At 58.9% G+C, this 18,276-nt stretch overlaps 1 protein-coding gene and 1 pseudogene across 1 annotated transcript in view; both read right to left on the bottom strand.

Annotated features, from left to right (window-relative positions):
- Nucleotides 1-18,276, bottom strand: part of COBL (cordon-bleu WH2 repeat protein) — a 91,984-nt gene that overhangs the window by 54,824 nt on the left and 18,884 nt on the right. The window contains 1 exon segment of the mRNA XM_025046872.1: nucleotides 4,124-4,303. Coding sequence (XP_024902640.1) covers nucleotides 4,124-4,303 — 180 coding nt within the window.
- On the bottom strand, nucleotides 2,389-2,507 carry LOC112479787 (annotated as a pseudogene).

The following is an 18,276-nucleotide window of genomic DNA, read 5'->3' as shown; positions in this document are numbered from 1 at the left end:
GTGCAGTTGGGAAGATGCACTTTCTCTCGACAGGAAGCCACTTGTTACTTCTTGCTTGGGACGAAAACGCAGGCTTGGAAGCACTGTCGTGGGAAGAGGGTGCCTGAAAGACCTTTGTTCCAGTAAAACTTCTGAATTTTCCAAAAAAAGAAACATTCATAATAGGCCCAGAAACAAATACGCAGAAGAAAGCAAAAGGTCTGTGGTGGGCGGGGGGGACCCCGGGACTGGGCCGTCCTTCCCGTCTGCACAGGGCGGGATGACCATAGGGCGTCACCGCTGTGCAGCCTGGGGGCGAAGGGCCCTGTGGATCCAGTCCACAGCTCGGGGGGAAGACGCGTGGCTGGGGTTCCGACCTCCAGCCACACCTACAACGCCGCCCTGCATGCCACCTGAGGACGTCACGCCGCCTCGCACGCCACCTGAGGGATGGCCACGCCGCCCTGCACGCCGCCCAAAGGCGCCACGGTTAAGGGCAGCTCTGCGTGGCGCAGGCCGGCAGTGTGTGCTGCTCCAGGCAGCCCAGGGCCGTGGCGGGAGGCGACCACGTTGCAGGGGGTTCCTGACCGGCCAGGTGCCAACTCCCTCCTCCTCGCCACGTCTGCAGCATCTGTCGCCAACTCGCAGGGGGCTGTGTCCCATCTCCAAACCAGCTTTCACCTGCTCTGCCTCTGCGGGTGGCGGAGGCCTGGCCCCGCCTCACCGGCAAAGACGGCGGCACGCGGGCCGGTGCCCCGTGGAGCCGGAGGACGTGGAGCCGGGCTGGCATCAGCTGCACAGCCCCTGACGTGCCACTCGGGCTGGTTTGAGACCCAGTGTCCCCAGCTCAGCTGAAGAACCAACGTGACAATCAGCAAACGTGCCAGGACGGCTGTGGGGTCACGCACACGTGTGGTTCTCTCGAGGAGGCGTGGTTGAGAGACGGGACGGTTAACGGGACACACAGGGAGCCAGGGGGAGAAACCGGTGGCAGAGACGCTGGGCACAGAGGGGACCGTGGGGAGAGAAGGGACGGGAGCCCCGCGGCTTGCGGAGCTGCCACACACCACCCCCGTCGTCCCCCCGAACCGCGCGAGGCCCTGGCACCCGCCTCGCAGATGAGGCCGGCGCTCAGTGGCTGTTCCGCGCGTGCTGCCCGCGCCCCAGGGGCCCGTGTCCTGTGGCCGCAGCTCTGGGCAGCATGCACGCGGGGACACCGCCACGGCCATTTCTGGTTCTGGCATCCAGCAGAAGCCTGCGCTTCCCGGGGCTGGGCTGCAGCCTTTTCCTTAAGGACGCGCGAACGTGGCCGGGAACGCCCAGAGCTGCTGCCATTTGTAAGTGCGCTCGGTGAGCGGAGCGATTCATCAGCCGTTCGCCTATAAACTGTGAAACAGTGTTCTTCACGCAGAGGCTCCATCGGTCTCCTTGGGGACAGGTCGCTAAGACGCGCTGTACAAAGGGGGCTCCAACCCAAACAGGTGCAGCAAGAATTCTAGTTATTCACCGGGGCCCAGGACAGGAGGGCGGTCACCTCGGCACGGCGAACGGTGGGGCGAGGACAATGGAACCAGAAGACGAATGACGATCCCGCCACGACGGGCAACTCCTTCGTCCCCTCACGCGAACGTCCCGGGTCTCAGCGAGGAGGGGGAGCTGTGTATCCACCTTAACAGGTAACCTCAGGCCCCCGCTAACTGTGCACAGTCATTACGCATCACACAGGTTGCTTCGCCTACGTAACTTTCCTACCCAAGGAACTCTCCAGACCTGGGAAAAACATTTAGACTCAGTAGACCCTCTCTCCTCTGTGACTGATCCAAATTCAGTCGGGCAGAAGAGGGAGGCAGAGGCAGCAGCCTATGGAGGGGGTTCTCAAAGTGGGGTTCTCCCAGGAACCTGCCAAACCGGAAATCCTCAGGCCCCACCGCTGTGCGTCGACAAGCCCTTTGGGTGATTCAGATGCCACTCGAGTTTGAAAAATACTGACTTAGCACATGGTGCCCTAACATATACAATACAGCACTCCGCCCGAATGTTCCACACAATTAAAACTACACGCGGGCTCTGGGAAGAGAGAGCAGGTGTGATGCAGGAGACACGGGCCGTCCCCTGCGAGGTCACATGTCACTCGGCCCGCCTCACCAGTTTCTCTGCCGATGGCCTTGCGCAAGGACACCGCTCGTTTCTCTCTTGGAAAATCTCGTTGAAAACTGCTTTTACAAGTAGCAAATACTGATGATCAAATTATGGATATATAATCAGGTAACCGATGGTGATATACACAAGTGACATTTTCTTTCTTTTTGTCTTGTTTTTATTTTATTTTTTGGGGCGAGGCAACCTTTGGTTGACCTCACAGATTGCAAGGGCCTTGTCAGCTTACAATCCCTTATTTGTTATTTTTTACGCCTACAGCACCTGGGCTTCCTAGGTGGTCTCCCATCCAAGTACTAACCAGGCCGGACCCTGCTTAGCTTCCGAGATCAGACGGGATGGGGCGTGTTCGGGGTGGCGTGGCCGTAGACCACAAGTGACATTTTCAAAAAGTTTCAGATGAATTGGAAGATGCCTGAAATTATTCTGCCTCTATGACCTGAACGAGTAAATACTAAATGATTAATACTGGTTGCTAAGGAAAATCTTTTAAAATATGAAAACCTAAGCGTCCTCATTTTCTTATAAACGAGTCATGCCCTAGAAAGCAACCCTTTCTCCCACATTCAGGATACTGGCGTTGGTAACAGTTGCATAGAAATAAGACTTTCCAAACGCCTTATCTTTGTGTGGAAGGAAGTCCCCGGAGAAGGAACTGACGTTCTTCCCAGTGACAACGACAACACGCTTTTGGGTTCCTTTCTCAGGAATTAGTAAACAACGAAATTGCTTTCATTTGAAAAGGAAAAAAGAAAAAGCATACTCACAGCAAACGCTTAAATGTAATCCATATGCCACTCACGAGCTTACGAAAGGAGATGGTTTCTGTAAGCCAATTTCTCCACTCATTCCGTGCCAAACAAAACAGATTTCAGTAAAAAGCTTTTGCTGTCCAAGAGGGAACTCGGTTCATTCTGCTATTTGCTTTTCATTCAGAATTCCCGATTCTCTACTTACTGCACTCTACCCCCTCGAGTAGACGCCACCTACTGTGGATAAGCACCTCGAAATCTGGCCAAGACGACCTCTCCTCTGGACTGGACACGTGTCACACGCTGCTGAGGCTGTGCATTCACCTCCGTGCGGACGCGCTCTGTGTCCGTGCCCCCTCCTGTGCTGCAGTGTCCCCCAGGAGGCTGGGACGCAGGGTCCGGGGGCCGCCTCAGCGCGAGGAAGGACACGCGTCCTCACCTTCTCGCTGCATTAGGGTGCACGGGGCGGGCCCTGCTGTCGGGTGCCGGGGACCAGCCTGGGACAGCTCAGCTTCTACACTGGCCAAAAGCAAGGTCCCGTCCTGGCTGTGCTTGGGTATTGTCCCTGCCACGGCCCACCCAAAGAAGGGCGGGTTTGGAAAATAAAAACTTTACATTCCAGGCCATGAAAAGAGGCACTACTGCCCAAGGGTGTCCTGCGCCCCGGAAGTCAGGGTTTGATATTTTAAATGCTGGTTTAAGTCGTCAGCAGGGAGGCAGAGGGAAGGACCCCAAACGGGGACACACTGCTGAGGTCCCAGGCATCTCCTGGTCAGTGTGCAATGACCAGCGCTTGCAAAGACATGCCACTGCTCTCAAGGGAAAAACAATAAAGGAGATTCTGCGAATACCATGTCTCCCCAGACAGGTGTTACCGCCGCAGCAGGCCACTTAATGTGCCCAGACGGGGCTCCCCTACCGTGTCATGCATCATCCCTGTCCTGTACAAACTCGAATTCACAGTCTTAACCGTGTGCCTTTCTCATTAGTGACCGCGACGATGCCCGAAATTTCAATGGTAAACAAAGTAAACGTTGATCGGTGAGCATGGTACTTTCAGGGTGAAGCACGAAGTCAGGTTCCTACCCCCGTAACCGAGGCGCTGTGGCGTCTCACCTTACCGCTGGGTAAAGCTGGAGCATTCACCCCAAACGCTCGCGCCAGAGCCCCAGGTAGGCCCTAAGGTGAGCGTGCGCGCAGGGAGCCTCCTGAGACTCGGCTGCTCCTTTGCCTACCTTTTCTGATGCCTTGTCCTGCATGGGTGGCCCGGTCCCCGGCAGGGCAGGCGGCGGAGGGGCCCGGCGCTTCTTCATGTCTGACCTGACAGACAGCCCCGAGATGCTGCTCAGCGACAGAGATGGGCCCAGCACGGTGGGGCGGGAGCTCACAGGCGGTGAGTCTGGCGTCATGCAGCCCTGGTGGGGAGAGGCAGACAAACTCGTCACCCGAGGGACCGCTGGACGTGAAACCGAGGGCCGGACGTCCCTCCGGCTTCTGAAAGTCGTTTCCATTCTCAGGCGGGAATGGCCTGTGCCAAACCCGTACTGTCACCCTCCTGGGAAAGACAGCAGAAGACGCCGCGTGACAGAGTCCCACGTCCCGCCGTAAGGGCTTTGTTCTTAACCGCAGGACAGGGCGGAGCTTTTCAACCTCGAGGGCACTTCCTGGCCGGAACCAGCCCCTGCTGCGGACCCGCAGGTGTGACTCAGCCTCTGAACCCGCAGGTGTGACCGGTCTCGGTGCCCACAGGTGTGACCGGTCTCGGTGCCCACAGGCGTGACCAGCCTCTTGCCCGCAGGTGTGACCAGCCTCCCCGCCCGCAGGTGTGACTGGCCTCCCCGCCCACAGGTGTGACTCAGCCTCTGAACCCGCAGGCGTGACCGGCCTCAGTGCCCACAGGTGTGACCAGCATCTTGCCCGCAGGGGTGACCCGGCCTAGGTGCCCGCAGGTGTGACTGGCCTCCCCGCCCGCAGGTGAGGGCGGCCTCTCCCACGCGAGGAGGGAGGAGCAGGCCCCCCGCACGGTCCTCGCGGGCGGGAAGGCCCAGTTCTCGCATCCCGAGTCGCTTCGCCTCCCTCTAGCCCTCGGACGTCGGGGACAAACGCCTGTGCAGCAGAAAGGGCGGGCTGCGGACTTTCCGTGACGCTCGAATGCGCCACTCCGCGAGGGGCTCACGGCCCCTAGGACGACATGAGCCCGGCCCGCGGTGACCCTGTCAGGGCAATGTCTACACCGCGAGCGGCCTGAAGGGCGCAGAACCGTTTCTCATGCTCCTCCCCGTGGTCTGCCTGACAGACTCGCACGCATGCTCGTGCAGAAGCCGCGTCTAGACAACTCGCGTCCTAATTTCAAATGAAAAACAAAGTGACCGCACGCCCGTCCAGGGCCCCCCCTGAAGACCCCCTGCTCGGCTGCCCTCCTTACACGTAAGCCCAGCGCCTGCCACGCGAGGCCCACGTGGTGGGGCACTGAGCCCACGGACGCCGGAGACACCCGCAGGGACAGGTCCTGGCTTTGCCGCTGATGAGCTGCGTGACCGCGGACCAGCTTCCCGATTATTCTCTGCCTCAGTTTATCTCCCCAGGAGCGGGGCAGACACCAGCACCCACACACAGAGGTGTCGTGGGTCGCCACCTACGGAAGACCTGAGCAAGCTCTCGGCACGAGGTGGGGACCCAGTGTGCTGGCTGTGGTGGCTGTCACGCATTTGTTTTTCTGCCCATTCTAATGTGGGGCCCGTGGGACACTGATGGTTGCCATTTTCACCTGCTGCCCCGCCCAGCCCGACAGCCCCTGGCGCAGAGGACCCCGAGCAAGCCTGCGGGAACGGATGCACGAGGCGCGGCCTCTGGGCAGCCCCGCCCTCGCCTTTTACACCGGGAGCTTGTGGCAGGTTTCACAGGAGCAACTGGGTCCCCATATTCAAATCAAACGTGTGAAGGCGAGCTCTCCCGGTCGCCCGCGCCCAGCGGCACCTCTGCTCAGACCCAGATTCTAACCAGTGCTGCCAACGACCACACTGCCGTTCAGTCCTCTGACAGCATCTCGGAGACCTGGCTGTTCTGAAACTTAAACGTGAAAGTCAAAGCAGAAAAACGATCCCCCAAGTTGCATTTCACGCCAGGTCAGGCGCCCCCCTGAGACGCTGGGAGTCAGGGGATCTGACACCTTGTTCAAGTGCAAGAAACAGGTAAAGGACCACGGGAAACAGCCGGATGCCCGGGAAATAGCCGGATGCCCAGAAAATCCATCGATGTCTATTTAGGCTCCCATGAAAAAATGTAAAGAAAAAGTGTGAACGTTTCTCCCAGCCCTTGAGTTCAGCAGACGTCGGACGCGTTACTATGTAAATAAGCCACTGGCGGCGAACTGTTGTTACATAATATCCTCGGCCTCCGTCGCTGCTGTGAGGACGCGAGACAGAACTCGGGTTTCCTCCACAAAGCAGGGTCCAGGGGAGGAAACGGAGCCGAGCGGAGCAGGGCTGTGGCGCAGTGGCCTCGGATGGCTCGCCCACGCCCCCCACATGCAAGGGGACACGGCCATGTGTGACGGAGGGCTGTCAAAGCTGGCGGCACACAGAGGACCGTGCCCGTGCCAGCACCGTTATCTCAGAAGCACGCGGGGCCCCTTCCGGGGTCCCCTGAACCGAGCTTCCTGACGACGCACTTCACACCCCCGAGGATAACGGTCTCTTCACTCCACCCAGCCGGACCGGACGTCAAGCTCCTCCCGTCCATACCCACGCCCGGCTGATCACTCAGCCCCGCTAGGAAGTCACCTCCATCCTTCAAGTGCCCTGAAGCTCTGGGCGGAATGCGCCCTTAGAAGCCCTGCGCAGGTCATCCGTCGTACGCTGACGTCAGGTACTAAATCTGTAGTCCTACTGCCTTCTAGGCGTTCTGATATCTTGGGTGGTCACCTCCCCGAGGTGACGAACCGACCTCAGGTCTCCTGATGCAGCAGCCACCACGCGCACACAGGTGGGGTTCTCACGGCACACGCGTCCTCGTCTTTAAAGCGGGAGAGTCCATTTCCGTCCAAGTTGTCAGCACCTGACACACTGCCACGTCAGGGGTGTCCCACACGAGTGGCTTCCTTCTTCCCCGACAAGCATTTTAGGTAAGAACGTCCTCATTAGGGCCGCACTGAGACAGCAGACGGCGGAGGCCTGGAGCGTACCTGTCCCAGTGCCCAAGGGCTCTGACACCTGCCGTCCCGGACGGCTGGCTCTCCCAGCCCAGCATCTGTGTCTCTGGGACGGAACTGGATGCTGACATCGCAGGGTTTTATTCGGCCCACAAGCGTGTCTCCCCACGGCTGCTGCACACGCACGGGCGAGTGGAGCCCGGCGCCTCCATGTGCTGCCCCCCAGGCCCTAGCCCTGCTGACGGCCTCTCCGCCCCCGGCCAGAGCACGCTGGCTGCCCAGAGGGCGTCCGCCTATCTCCCCGTTCCCGCCTCCGGAATCCATGCGCAGAATGTAGCAAACAAACCACAGAATGATTTGGGTGGAAAATACCATTAAGTGTCAGACGTCCTTTAAAACGCTGAGCATCGACAGTAAATAAAATGGAAAACTGAAAGTTTAGTCCACGTGGCCTAAGCCGAGACAGCCTGGCCTGGGTCCTCCCCACTCCAGTTCCAGGGTTTGCTCCTGGCACGAAGTTGCGAAAGTCCACAGGGACAGACTAGGCTTGTCTGCAAGAAGGACCTGGTTCCCGCTCCGTGCGGACTGGCCGGCTGCAGGGGAGTGAGTAATGCTCCTCCCAAGGGCCGGCACCCAGATCCACAGGTCCTGGCTCCCGAGGTCTTACCAGACTGTCCCAGGAGCTTTCCTGACAGTGCAGCCCGATAACTCGTTAAGGGGAAGGTGCATGCCGCAGAGAGAAAAGGGAAGAAATCCGTCACGGCCTCCGTGTCCCAGACCTCGGGGGCCTCCGACTGCGGGGAGAAGGCCTCTGCCAGGCGGCCGTGAGCTGCAGGGGCGTCAGAGGGGACGGCGCTCAGCCTGCGTCCACAGGGCTGTGCGAGCTGCTAACGCGTGCCACTCAGCACGAACCGCAGGGCGGTCCTGTGTCACACGCATCTGGCAGTGGAGGATGAGGAAGACAAGGAACCAATGTCGAGATCTCAGTGTCAGCTCAGAATGAGGCCAGCATCCCCGGGCCAGGCGATTTCGACCTAGATCTCTAATTCTGAGCTAAGAAGACGTGTCATCGATCATTTCTGTTTGAAATGTGCTCCTCATCTCAGCAAGGGCTGTTTGCCTCGTGTTGGATCGTCACGGCAACCGTGCAGAGCCACGAATGCGGGGCGGGACACGGGCACCTGCACCGGTTCCGGGTGACAAGCCTGGCTGCTCCTGGCTGACAGCCGGCTCTCAAACGCGGCTGCAGGCCCAGCCCCTCGTCACCACTCACTGTGCTCGGCCAGAGGCGTGAGGGCACCTGGCCGTCACCGCTACCTCGCTCAGACCAGGACGAGGGAGGCCCCTTCACACCCGGCCCCTTGCCCCGGCTGCCGCCAGCTTCCCTCCGCGTGGGGACCCGCCTCTCCGGGGCGCTGCCCACGAGCAGCAGTGGCCGCGATGCGCCTCTGTGCCTGGCTGTCTCCCTCGGCATCGTGACACCAGGGCTCAGCCAGGCTGCCGGAGGGGCAGCAGCGAACCTTCCGGTGGCCGCCGAGTGCCGTCCCTGCACGTGGGGACGTGCTGCTGGCCCCCGCGTCTGCGCATGGGCGTCTGGACTGTCTTCGCCTCCTGGCTATTGTGAATGGAGCTGCTGGGAACATCTGTGCACAAGTTTTCCTTGAAAACCTGTTTCCCACTCCCGCAGGTCTGCACCCCGGAGCAGAGCCGCTGGGTCACGTGGGAATGGCGCATTTAACTTCTGACGGACAGCCAGGCCGCCGTCCCCACAGCCGCGCCCTGCCCTTCGCCGCAGTGCCCGAGCTTCCGACTTCTCCTCGTCCTTGCCCGCGCCTGCCGGTCTCCTTTCAAAAGCAGCAGGGGCCTCTGGCTGGCGTGGAGCGGTGTCGCATCGCGGTTTGGCTTGCATTTGTAATCAAGCGCGACCCTGGGCACCTTCCGTGGGCAGCTGCTGTTAAAGTCAAGGTGAGACCCACTGGTCTGGAGTTCCCCCCACCGACCACACACACTGTGCAGCTCGGACATGGCTCCTATGTCCTCGTCTCTTGGGATGGAGCCATCAAGCGTCGGCCACCAACAGTTTCTGGGGGGTGCTCACGTGCATAACGAAGCCCCACGGGCCAAACCTGCCCAGGAGCTGCGACCCCATGCCCGGCCTTGACCTCGGAGAAGCACACCGGAAATGCATGGCTGTCTTCCAGGGGAAACCCCGGACAGCATCCATCCGTTTTAAGTAAACCGTCCATCAACTTTGGTTCTTTGCTGTCAGCTAACGAATGACCAGTGATCCCACCCCGGACCCCTCCTCGACGCTCGCCTGCCCCGCGATGCACAGCTGACCCACGCGTGTCAGCATGGCCACAGGCAGGGGGCCCTCGGGGAGCTCGCATTTCAAGGTCGCTGTGAAGTTCACTCTCAAGTGCTGCGTGGGTTTCTCTAGTTCCCACTGTGATCTTCTCGTGCAGCCCCAGCCCTTCCGTGCTCCAGCCTTTAGGGCTACGATTCTGTAGTTCTTCTGACAGGCGTCCTGCACCCTCTCATTGAGGAAGCAAAGAGAGGGGACAGAGGAGGGTGGCAGAGGGGAGCGGCAGGTGCCGGAGCCCGGGGAGTGGAGCAGCCCGGAGGCCAGGGGAGCAGCAGAGCTGGAAGGCAGGCCCTGGAAGAGAGACACAGACCTCCCGCCGGAGGGCAGGTGACACGAGGGGACATCAGCAGAGACCGATCCTGCTCAATCTTTCCAGCTCGGTGTGAACCAGCGCCACAGTCACCACACACGACTTCCACGGTCCGTGAGAATGTCGGGAGGCAGGCAGAGCGGCTGACACGCCTGCGGTCCCAGGGGTGCGATGCTCCCGTCTTTCTGTGTGGGTGATGGCGAGATGGCGGGGTGCCTTCCGTCCAGGCCGGGGGGCCCTGTGCAGCACGTGACGCCGGGCGCTTAGGACAGGGAGAAGGGGTTTTGCCACTCAGGAGACTCAGTCACACCCCCTTCCTTCAGGAGTCACACGCCCCTGCAGGAGCATCGGAGCAGAAGCCAATGCCTTCCCCCCAGACTACGATCTCTCTCCCACTGGACGAGCAACTTGCTAAAACAAGCAAAGCACCCCACCTTTCCCATTGTTTCCGGGGAGCCTGGCGAACTTGCTGTTTCGCAGATTTGAGCCACTGCCAATTTGTCTTAGTATTTTTTTCCCAGCATGTCTGGGAAAGACATACAAAAATCGTCACTCACTTCAGACGGTCTCACGTTTTCTTTATTTCCACTGGAAACTCTGGCAGTTGGCACTGTCCAGGGAGGAACTTCTTCGCGTGGGTGTGCACGCCCGTGCACGTCTGCACACACGCAACGAAGCCCTCGTCGCTTCCACTGAAGCCGCAGGTACCAGCGGAGGAGAGTGCAGGCCAGCACTGCCGAGATGCTGAGCTGCCGAGCCTGGCTCACCCGCCAGCCCAGCGGCCCCTGCCCCCTGCTGATGCTGGGGACAGCACAGGCAGCTGGCTCACCCTCGTCCCATGCCGGTTAGGCTTCAGCAGGCAAGCCCAGAACCTCCATGACGCAGCCGCCTGCTCCAGCAAGCACCCCCGACATGCAGGTCGTTATAATTATTTTTAAATGGCCGTATTCTTCTCCCTATATTTTGACTGTCCTCTGCATAAATGTTCATTTCCTGGAGGAACTGTGGGGACAGGTCACTGTGCAGTCTTCCGGAAGAAAGGAACTCGGACTGGTGTCTCTCAGCCTGGACAGTGAGACCAGGGTGACAAAATCATTCGGCCACTTTCAGAAGCTGATTGTGGTTGATGTCACTATGCAGACGAAGGCCACTGGTGGTTGCTCGAGGTTGAACAGAGACGACAAGCTCAAAGGAGGACCTGTCCCCTTCTGCCCAAGGGGCACTGGCTTCTTGGGGAGAGCGCCCTGTTGTTCCCAGCCCCGAATTACAGGGTTTTAAGGTTGGGATGCCGACTTCTCACCCAGGCATGAGCCCACCTGGGAACTCCTGACAGATGATCGATGGACTTTTTCATGGAAAGGGGGTCCCTACTCGGAGTGAGAGTCACCCCGCCCTCCCCGATAGCACCAGCTTCCCCGAACCCCTCACAGCCAAACCGCCTGGGTCTGGTGAGCACCGGGCCGACAGTGGCAGACGGACGGTAGACCTCGTGGCGTGTCCATCCGGCAGCCAATGCGGTCCCCAGCTCATCCTCACGCCAACGACAGTGGACTCCGGTCTCGCCCAGGCTGCGGTTCGCAAACCCATTCACGTGTGCTCAAGTTCTGCGGCCGGCACAACAGACAGACAGGCAAGACGTCTGCAAATGTCACTGTCGGCTGCTGAGCCCCTGCAACCCGACAGTTCCCCCTGTGAGTGGCCTGCGAGGGCGCTGCGTCCCTGTGCCCAGTGAGGCACGTCCCCTTCCAGATCTGAAACCAAATGCCAGCAGAGGAAATGCCGTCACCACCTGGAGTCCCGCCTGCCCTCCCCGATCTCCCCAGGAGACTGACAAGTGACCGATGTGGCTAAGAAAGTCGAAAAAAGAAGGAAAGTAAGTGTTCCAGTTTGTAAAAAGAGCTGTAAGCATCGTTAAGAGCTCAGACCGTCTCGGTCGTGATGCAGCATGCTGACTGAAACCAGAGTGAGGAAGGACCGACACCCACGGTGAGTGACAGCCGACCTGCGCCAAGGCCCCGCCCACCCTGCTATGTCTGTCAAGTTGAGCGACAAGCCCGAAAACCAGCTGAAGAGCAGTCGGAGCAGCGCACGCAGTGAGGGCACGCGCTGGCGTCCGGCTCGCGCAGGACTCTGCGCCCCTTCTCGAGGCTCAGAAAGGGACCCTCGGGCACGGCTCACGCCTGGCTTAGCCTCACCCGGGAGGCCCCGGCAGACGTGCCCGGGCAGTGTCACCACATCCTCACCACTGGCCGTGGCTGTGCCTTACCGTGGGTGCATCAGAGCCGTGAGCGGCTGCCTGATTCACCGGCCGCCTCTGCCTCACGGAGCCAGCGATGTCAGGGCAAAACGCACTCCTGTTCCAAAGTCTGAATTTTTAAGGCACACGCTTTTCAGCTACGTCAGTCAAAAGATGTAAGCAGTATTACAGGACATGCTGAAATGAATAATGTAAAATAATGAAACACAATATTCAAAGGCTGGAAGAAGGACACCCCAGGCAGGGCACGAGACAAAGCGTGAGCGGACAGCAGGGCCGTCCCCGTGGCCCCTGCAACCGCTGCTTTTCAGTGAGAAAGAACAGAAGACGAAGAGGCCACGTTGATTGTCGGTGAGACAAAAATCAGCGACTTCGCATTGCTCCAGAAGGGCTGCATCCAGCTGAAAAGTCCCCGAATGCCGCCCCGTGTCACCCAGGCGCTGAGTGACACCAGGGTCCACTCCCTCCCCACGAACGCCTCGCCCGGCCGCCTGACCGTTCTGTCGGCAGGGCTGTCCGCGACTTTTCGGAAATGACCTTGGCCAGGCACGTCCCGTGAGCAGCGAATGCCGCTGACTCGCCTCTCCGAGGTTCCCGGGGCGCCCCCCTCAGAGAAGCCTGCTGCCATGGGCTCCGCCACGGGGCACCGCCGCTTCCCACGTCCACCTCGGGTCTTGCGGCCAGCGGGGAGACGGCCAGGGCCCTCACGGTGCACGGTCGAAAGCGGCTTCCTGCATAGACGCCTCGCGGGGCCCGTCTGCTCGGCCGGGGGTCCCCTCAGCCCATCCTACGGCCACCTGTGGGCTGGCCTGGGCTCCGGGCATTTCTGTTTCATGCGTGACATGGACCCAGGCCTGGCTCTAGCTCAGAGCCCCTCCTCGGCCATGCCCCAGGAACCCCAGCCACCCCCAGGCTCTTTCAGTCACGGAGACCTCCTTGTTGACCGTGGCTGTGAACCGCCGGCCTCGCCTGCCATCGAGTCACCGCCATGTCGTGTGCACACGGTGAAACTCAAGCACCGTCAGCCGTCACACCGGACGCTAGCCCTGCCCACTCTGGTGGTCCTGGCTGCCACAGGGCACTGTCAGGCTCTCATCAAACAAGTGCTGTCTCGGGGGACGCCGCGGTCAGACAGGTGCCTGCTGCTGGCTCGTCACTAACCCATCAAAGTCGAGAGCTGCCATTCTTGCTTCTTAATAATATATCGCTGCTCGTTTGGTTTTATTACTGCCAGTTAAATAGTACGGCCAGTAATTAAATATATACCAGACAGTGTAACAAATACATTTCAAGTAACTAGAATAAAACTAAGAAGGAATTATTCATATACTTACGCCAAAACAAATGTAAACACAAAACTGGAAATCCGATGTGAAATTTAATTAAAAACTAATTTGTTAGTATTAATTAGTGTTTCATTGCTGAAGTATTAACCTCATCACTTCTCCTCTGACAGCCAGTGTCCTCGTCACGGAACAGGGCTGGGCCACGCGGTGTCATTACGTCTGGCGGGTGTTTGGAAACGCAGCCGCCACCACACCCGCCAGGTCATCCCAACTCCTGACCTGCACGTGCGGGGCCAGCATTCGAGGAGAGAAGTAGAAACCAACATTCCCCCCGACCGGCGAGGAAACCGGGGGCCATCGCCTCTCGCTGACATTCTGACTGCTCTCCCCTCGAGTGACAGATCGTCAATCAAGATCTCTGCAGAAAGTCGGTGTCGGGCCACCGGGGCATGCGCACGGCACTGACAAACTCTTTTTCTCCTGTGTGTCACCTGACTTGGCTCAAACTAAGCTTCTGTCTGTAGTGCAGGATACAGAGTTTAACAACTCTCACCGGCCGTGAACTTGAACACGCAGGCAGGCCCTCGGCGTGCGCGTGGACACGTCCTCATGCTCCAGGCCGGGGTCAGAGCCGTGGGAATACAGCGATCACGGTGACGATGATAACGGAATGGCTCTCGCCCTCCTGGGGACTCGAGTCACTCCCCTTCCGGCCACCAGTTCACTCCAGCGTGTCAACAGAACCACGGCAGAGGTGGCTGTGAACGCCAGGTCACCTCTAAAGGAAGTGGCGGAGGGTCTGGGCACAGCCGAACCCGCCAAGGTGGCTGGAAAGCAAGGGCTGAGGACCACGACATGCACAGAGCTCAGAAATAAAGGTCATAGCTTCACTTGGTAATAGACAGACTCCCGAGACCACAGGGTTTCCTGGCTTCACTGCAGATTTCAACCCCGGCCCCACAGATGAAAAAACACTCGGACGCCAGGACCTAAGGCGCGTCGTGCGCCCACACCAGGAGACGTCCGACTTCATGAAACCCACAGAGCGGCGCGTTGCACCCGCTTGGCGATCGTCAGTCACTCGGCGCGAGTGATTCAGAATCTGTCCCGGGCCCCGGCACAGCGGTCTCCACGGGCAGCGCCTGGGCCGTCGGCAAGGACGGCGATGACGATGGCGGCGCCCACGCCCTCCGGCCTCCAGGCTTCCACACAGGACTCACGTCGCACAGGACCGGGATGTCGACGAAATTCAAGCGCAAACGAAAATCTATTTTTTTTTCTGTAAATCATTGTATTTTCAAAAGAATAAGCTTCATGATCATCTGTATTTGTGATTTGCTGATTTTTTGTTGCTGTCGTTATAAAGCTAGAAAGTCTTCCCGATAGTGTAAGACAGAAATCCAGGATGCTAAAGAAACAAAGATCGAGCACGACCCACTTAGGAACTGTTACTAAATATGTTTTCTCAGGGTTTCACCGAAATACTCCGACCAGAAAATGCCATGTGTGTTTTTTTAAGCCGGGCAGGCAGAACGATTTACTCATCACCTTCTCATCGCTCTTGCTTTTCCTCCCTTTTCTGTCCCCTCAGAATGTCCACCCAGTAGTTACCGTCCAACCTGATCAAATTCTCGCGGCACGCAGCTCCGCACCCTGAAGTCTGAAGTGTCCCTTCCTGAAAGTTGGTCTCAGTGTCCCCTCTGAAGGGAGTCACCCAGCAGGAAATGTCACCCGAGTCAGGCTTTATTGAAGGCCACCATTCAAAAGAGTGACTCTTACGATGTAATGACAGACCCACGGTCAGTCATCAGGGGCAGCGAAGGTCCTCGGCCGCTCGAATGTGGCATCGTTCTGATCATGGGATGCAGAGCAAGCTCTGAGCCTCCTCACGCCACGCGGAGCGCCAAACACTGGGAAGCGGGAAGTCGTCTGTGGTCTATTTCTGGATATAGGAGTTTCCGACCTACAGCCGTTGAGAACTGCCCGAGACACATGCACACATATGCACATCCGTGCGAGCACACGCACGTGCACACGCATACGCACACACACGCACAATAACCAAGAGCACCCCAACGTCCCGTGTGGCCGTCCCCTCCCATCCACCGGGCCTGCCTCTCCACATGTCCCTCACCCCGACCTTTCAGCGTGGCCCCCCCACCCCAAGGACCCGCTGGCCCGGTGCCAGCTGAGCCCGGCCTCTGCCACCTGCCACCCTACGTCTGGCTCCGCACTGCACCGGCGCTTCTGCCTGGGTTCTCGCGGTGTCCGCTTCCCCTGGGAGCTTGTCGGCACACCACGTCGCAGGCCCTGCCCCAGGGGTCCCCTGGACGGAAAGCTCTCAAGACCCGGACACCTGTGCGTGGAGTCTGAGCAGTGGCCCTGAGGGGCGTCCTGTGACCCCCTTTCCCGAAGGAAGGGCTTGGCAGCTCAAGGGGCCTCCTGCGCGCCTGTCCCCACGGCCGGGCCTCACGAACAAGGCCCAGTGAGGACCTGGGGTGGGAAGAGCAGGGACCCCTATGTGGTCGGTCACTGCAGAGCGGACACTGAGTTCCTCTCCCTTTGCTTCCTCCCTCCATCCCTCCCATCCAGCCACGACCGGCCCAGACCCGCCCAGACCCGCCCACCGACCCGCCCACCGACCCGCCCACTGACCCGCCCACCTTCCTTTTCTATTTTTTTAACATTAACTGTGCTTACTCTGTGAATCATGATTCAGCCTCAGAAAGTACATCATCACATACATGGCTGAAACATGCAAAACAGCAGGCACTGTTTATGCACATAATTCATTCACCACATTTTTAAAAACACATAAAACCTTCAGAAGGGTCATGACCCCCAGAAGGACGGAGGGGACAGAGCAGATTGGGGTTATCGAGGTGGCTTCATCTGCGTTTGCTGCATTTCTTAGAAATTAACAAGAAGACGGGAAGCCCATTTGGGTCAAGGATTCACAGGTAGCCCGCAAGGAAATTCCAGGGGAAGCGGGGCAGAGAAGTGCCACTTGCCGCCAACCTCCGTGATCAGCCATCCGGACCGAGACACCGGAAAGCGTGTCTGCGAGGAGGGTGTCCTGTGACGGGGACAGGGACAGTGCCTGGCAGGCGGAGGCCTCGCTCTCACTTGGGGGAGGGGGCGGGGAGTGAGGCTGACCCCTGAGGGCCCTGTCAGGACGCACCTTCTGGCCGCCTAGGTCTGGCTGCTAAGCACACGGGCAGGACCCAAAGCAGTGAGGCTGCGGACACTGCTGGACGTGTCCCAGGAGGACGGCATGACTCTGACAGGGGCGAGACTGACTGCAGGTGGATGAGGACGCAGCAGGCGGGATGCAGGATGGGCTGCAGATGAAGTGGGGGTGCAGAAGGTGACGGGCACTCCTGGGTTTCGGTCTGAGCCACCGTGATGGCAGAGCTGCCCTTTCTGAGACAGGACAGATGCTGGGGGACTGAGGCTCTGCCCACTGCCGCTGCTGCCCGGTTTCAGAAGCAACTTAAATGCCACTCACACCACCATGCGGTGTGTGGACAACAGAGAGTCCACTGTTTTATACACATCCACCGGAGAGCAGGGAGAAAGTCATCATAGAAATACGGACATTAGAAAAATATAGACGCTCACGCTTTAAGGGAACATAGAGAGCTGTATTTTGAAAGGAGTATTTTTCTCCCTCTCATCCCTATAAACATTAAATGCTCAGCCAACAGGTTAAAGATGTGTGTTTCTTCTTTTCGCTCTTAGAACTAGGTATTGGCCTTCGGCACTGTCAGTCAGTTTCCAGGATCTAGTTACACATTATTCTCACTGTCAGAACCAAGTGCTTTGGGGGAAAAAACTCACTGAAGCTTTTTAAAAACACCCTCCTCCGAGAGTTTCCAGAACTGCACCACAGAGCGCGGGACACGAACACCGTAAACGCCACTTTGAACGGGCAGACAGGTGTGCGGAGAAGCTGGGGCGCTTTTCTCCATGACATGTTAGCTGCTTCCTTTCCCCGGTGTGACCTTGACTCCCTAATGCCTCCGTAAGCCCCTTTCATAAGGAACCCCCTCCCCACCCCCTATCCCCACTCAAGTGAAGAAGAGCTTTTGGGACACAGGTGGCCATGACATCATTTATAACACCGGAAAAGGGCAGCAACGGGTACCCAGGCAGAGCCCTGCGACTTGAGAGGTGCTTCCCTGAGCTCACCCCTGCACAAGCGACAGCCAAGCCCCGCCCCGCTCCCGGACGCTCCGGCGACCTTTAACAAAGTGACGGAGACCAGGGCAGCAGGGCGGGGCCCGCAGCGCAGGGCCTGAGGGAGAAGGCGCGGCTCTGCGCGGCGGCGGCGGCGGCTGCTTGGGCTGTGGGCGCCCACTTCGGACGCGTTTCACGTGCCACCGACTTTATAGTTCTGAATATAAAACAGTTTTGAAAGATACAAGCCATACTTTGAAAATATCTCATCAAAATGGATTTATAATAAAAATGAGTTCTACATCACAAAAGTGCGGCTCAGCCCTCAGGATACATACACATCTGGGTCAGTCCGTGGAGACACTGACCCCTGGCGGCCGCGCCGACTCTGCGCTCACCGGCGGGTTCTTCAGAGCCCGTGTAAGCATGACTATGTCATTTCTGTGCTCAAACTCATAAAAACTCCCTGATTCCTTTTTGTCCTACACCTACCTTCCTCCCTTTGTTGCAATCATACTCATCTGTGTGCCATTCTTAGAACTCTCGCCTAGGACCCGGTCCCTAACCGCGCAGCTGGGCAGCCGCCTGCGACCCGGTCCCTAACCGCGCAGCTGGGCAGCCACACAGGACCCTGGCGAGCACGGGGACCGGGGCAGCTGCAGCTCTGGGATTCGCTTTACGTCTTAGTTTTTAATCATTTCTTTCCAAAAATATTACCGCTTTAAGGGTGGGGGTGGGGCGCCCCGTGAACTGGGGGGGTCTCAGTGCGGGCCCCGCCCCCACATGGCACCGGGACACCCGGGCTCTAGGTACCGGGTCGCTCGGCAGCGCAGTGGGCGCC

Source organism: Pteropus alecto, unplaced genomic scaffold (genome assembly GCF_000325575.1).
Source record: "Pteropus alecto unplaced genomic scaffold, ASM32557v1 scaffold21, whole genome shotgun sequence".
Lineage (NCBI taxonomy): Eukaryota > Metazoa > Chordata > Mammalia > Chiroptera > Pteropodidae > Pteropus > Pteropus alecto.
Note: the sequence above shows the minus strand (reverse complement) of the source record. Positions and strands in the feature narration are given on the sequence as shown.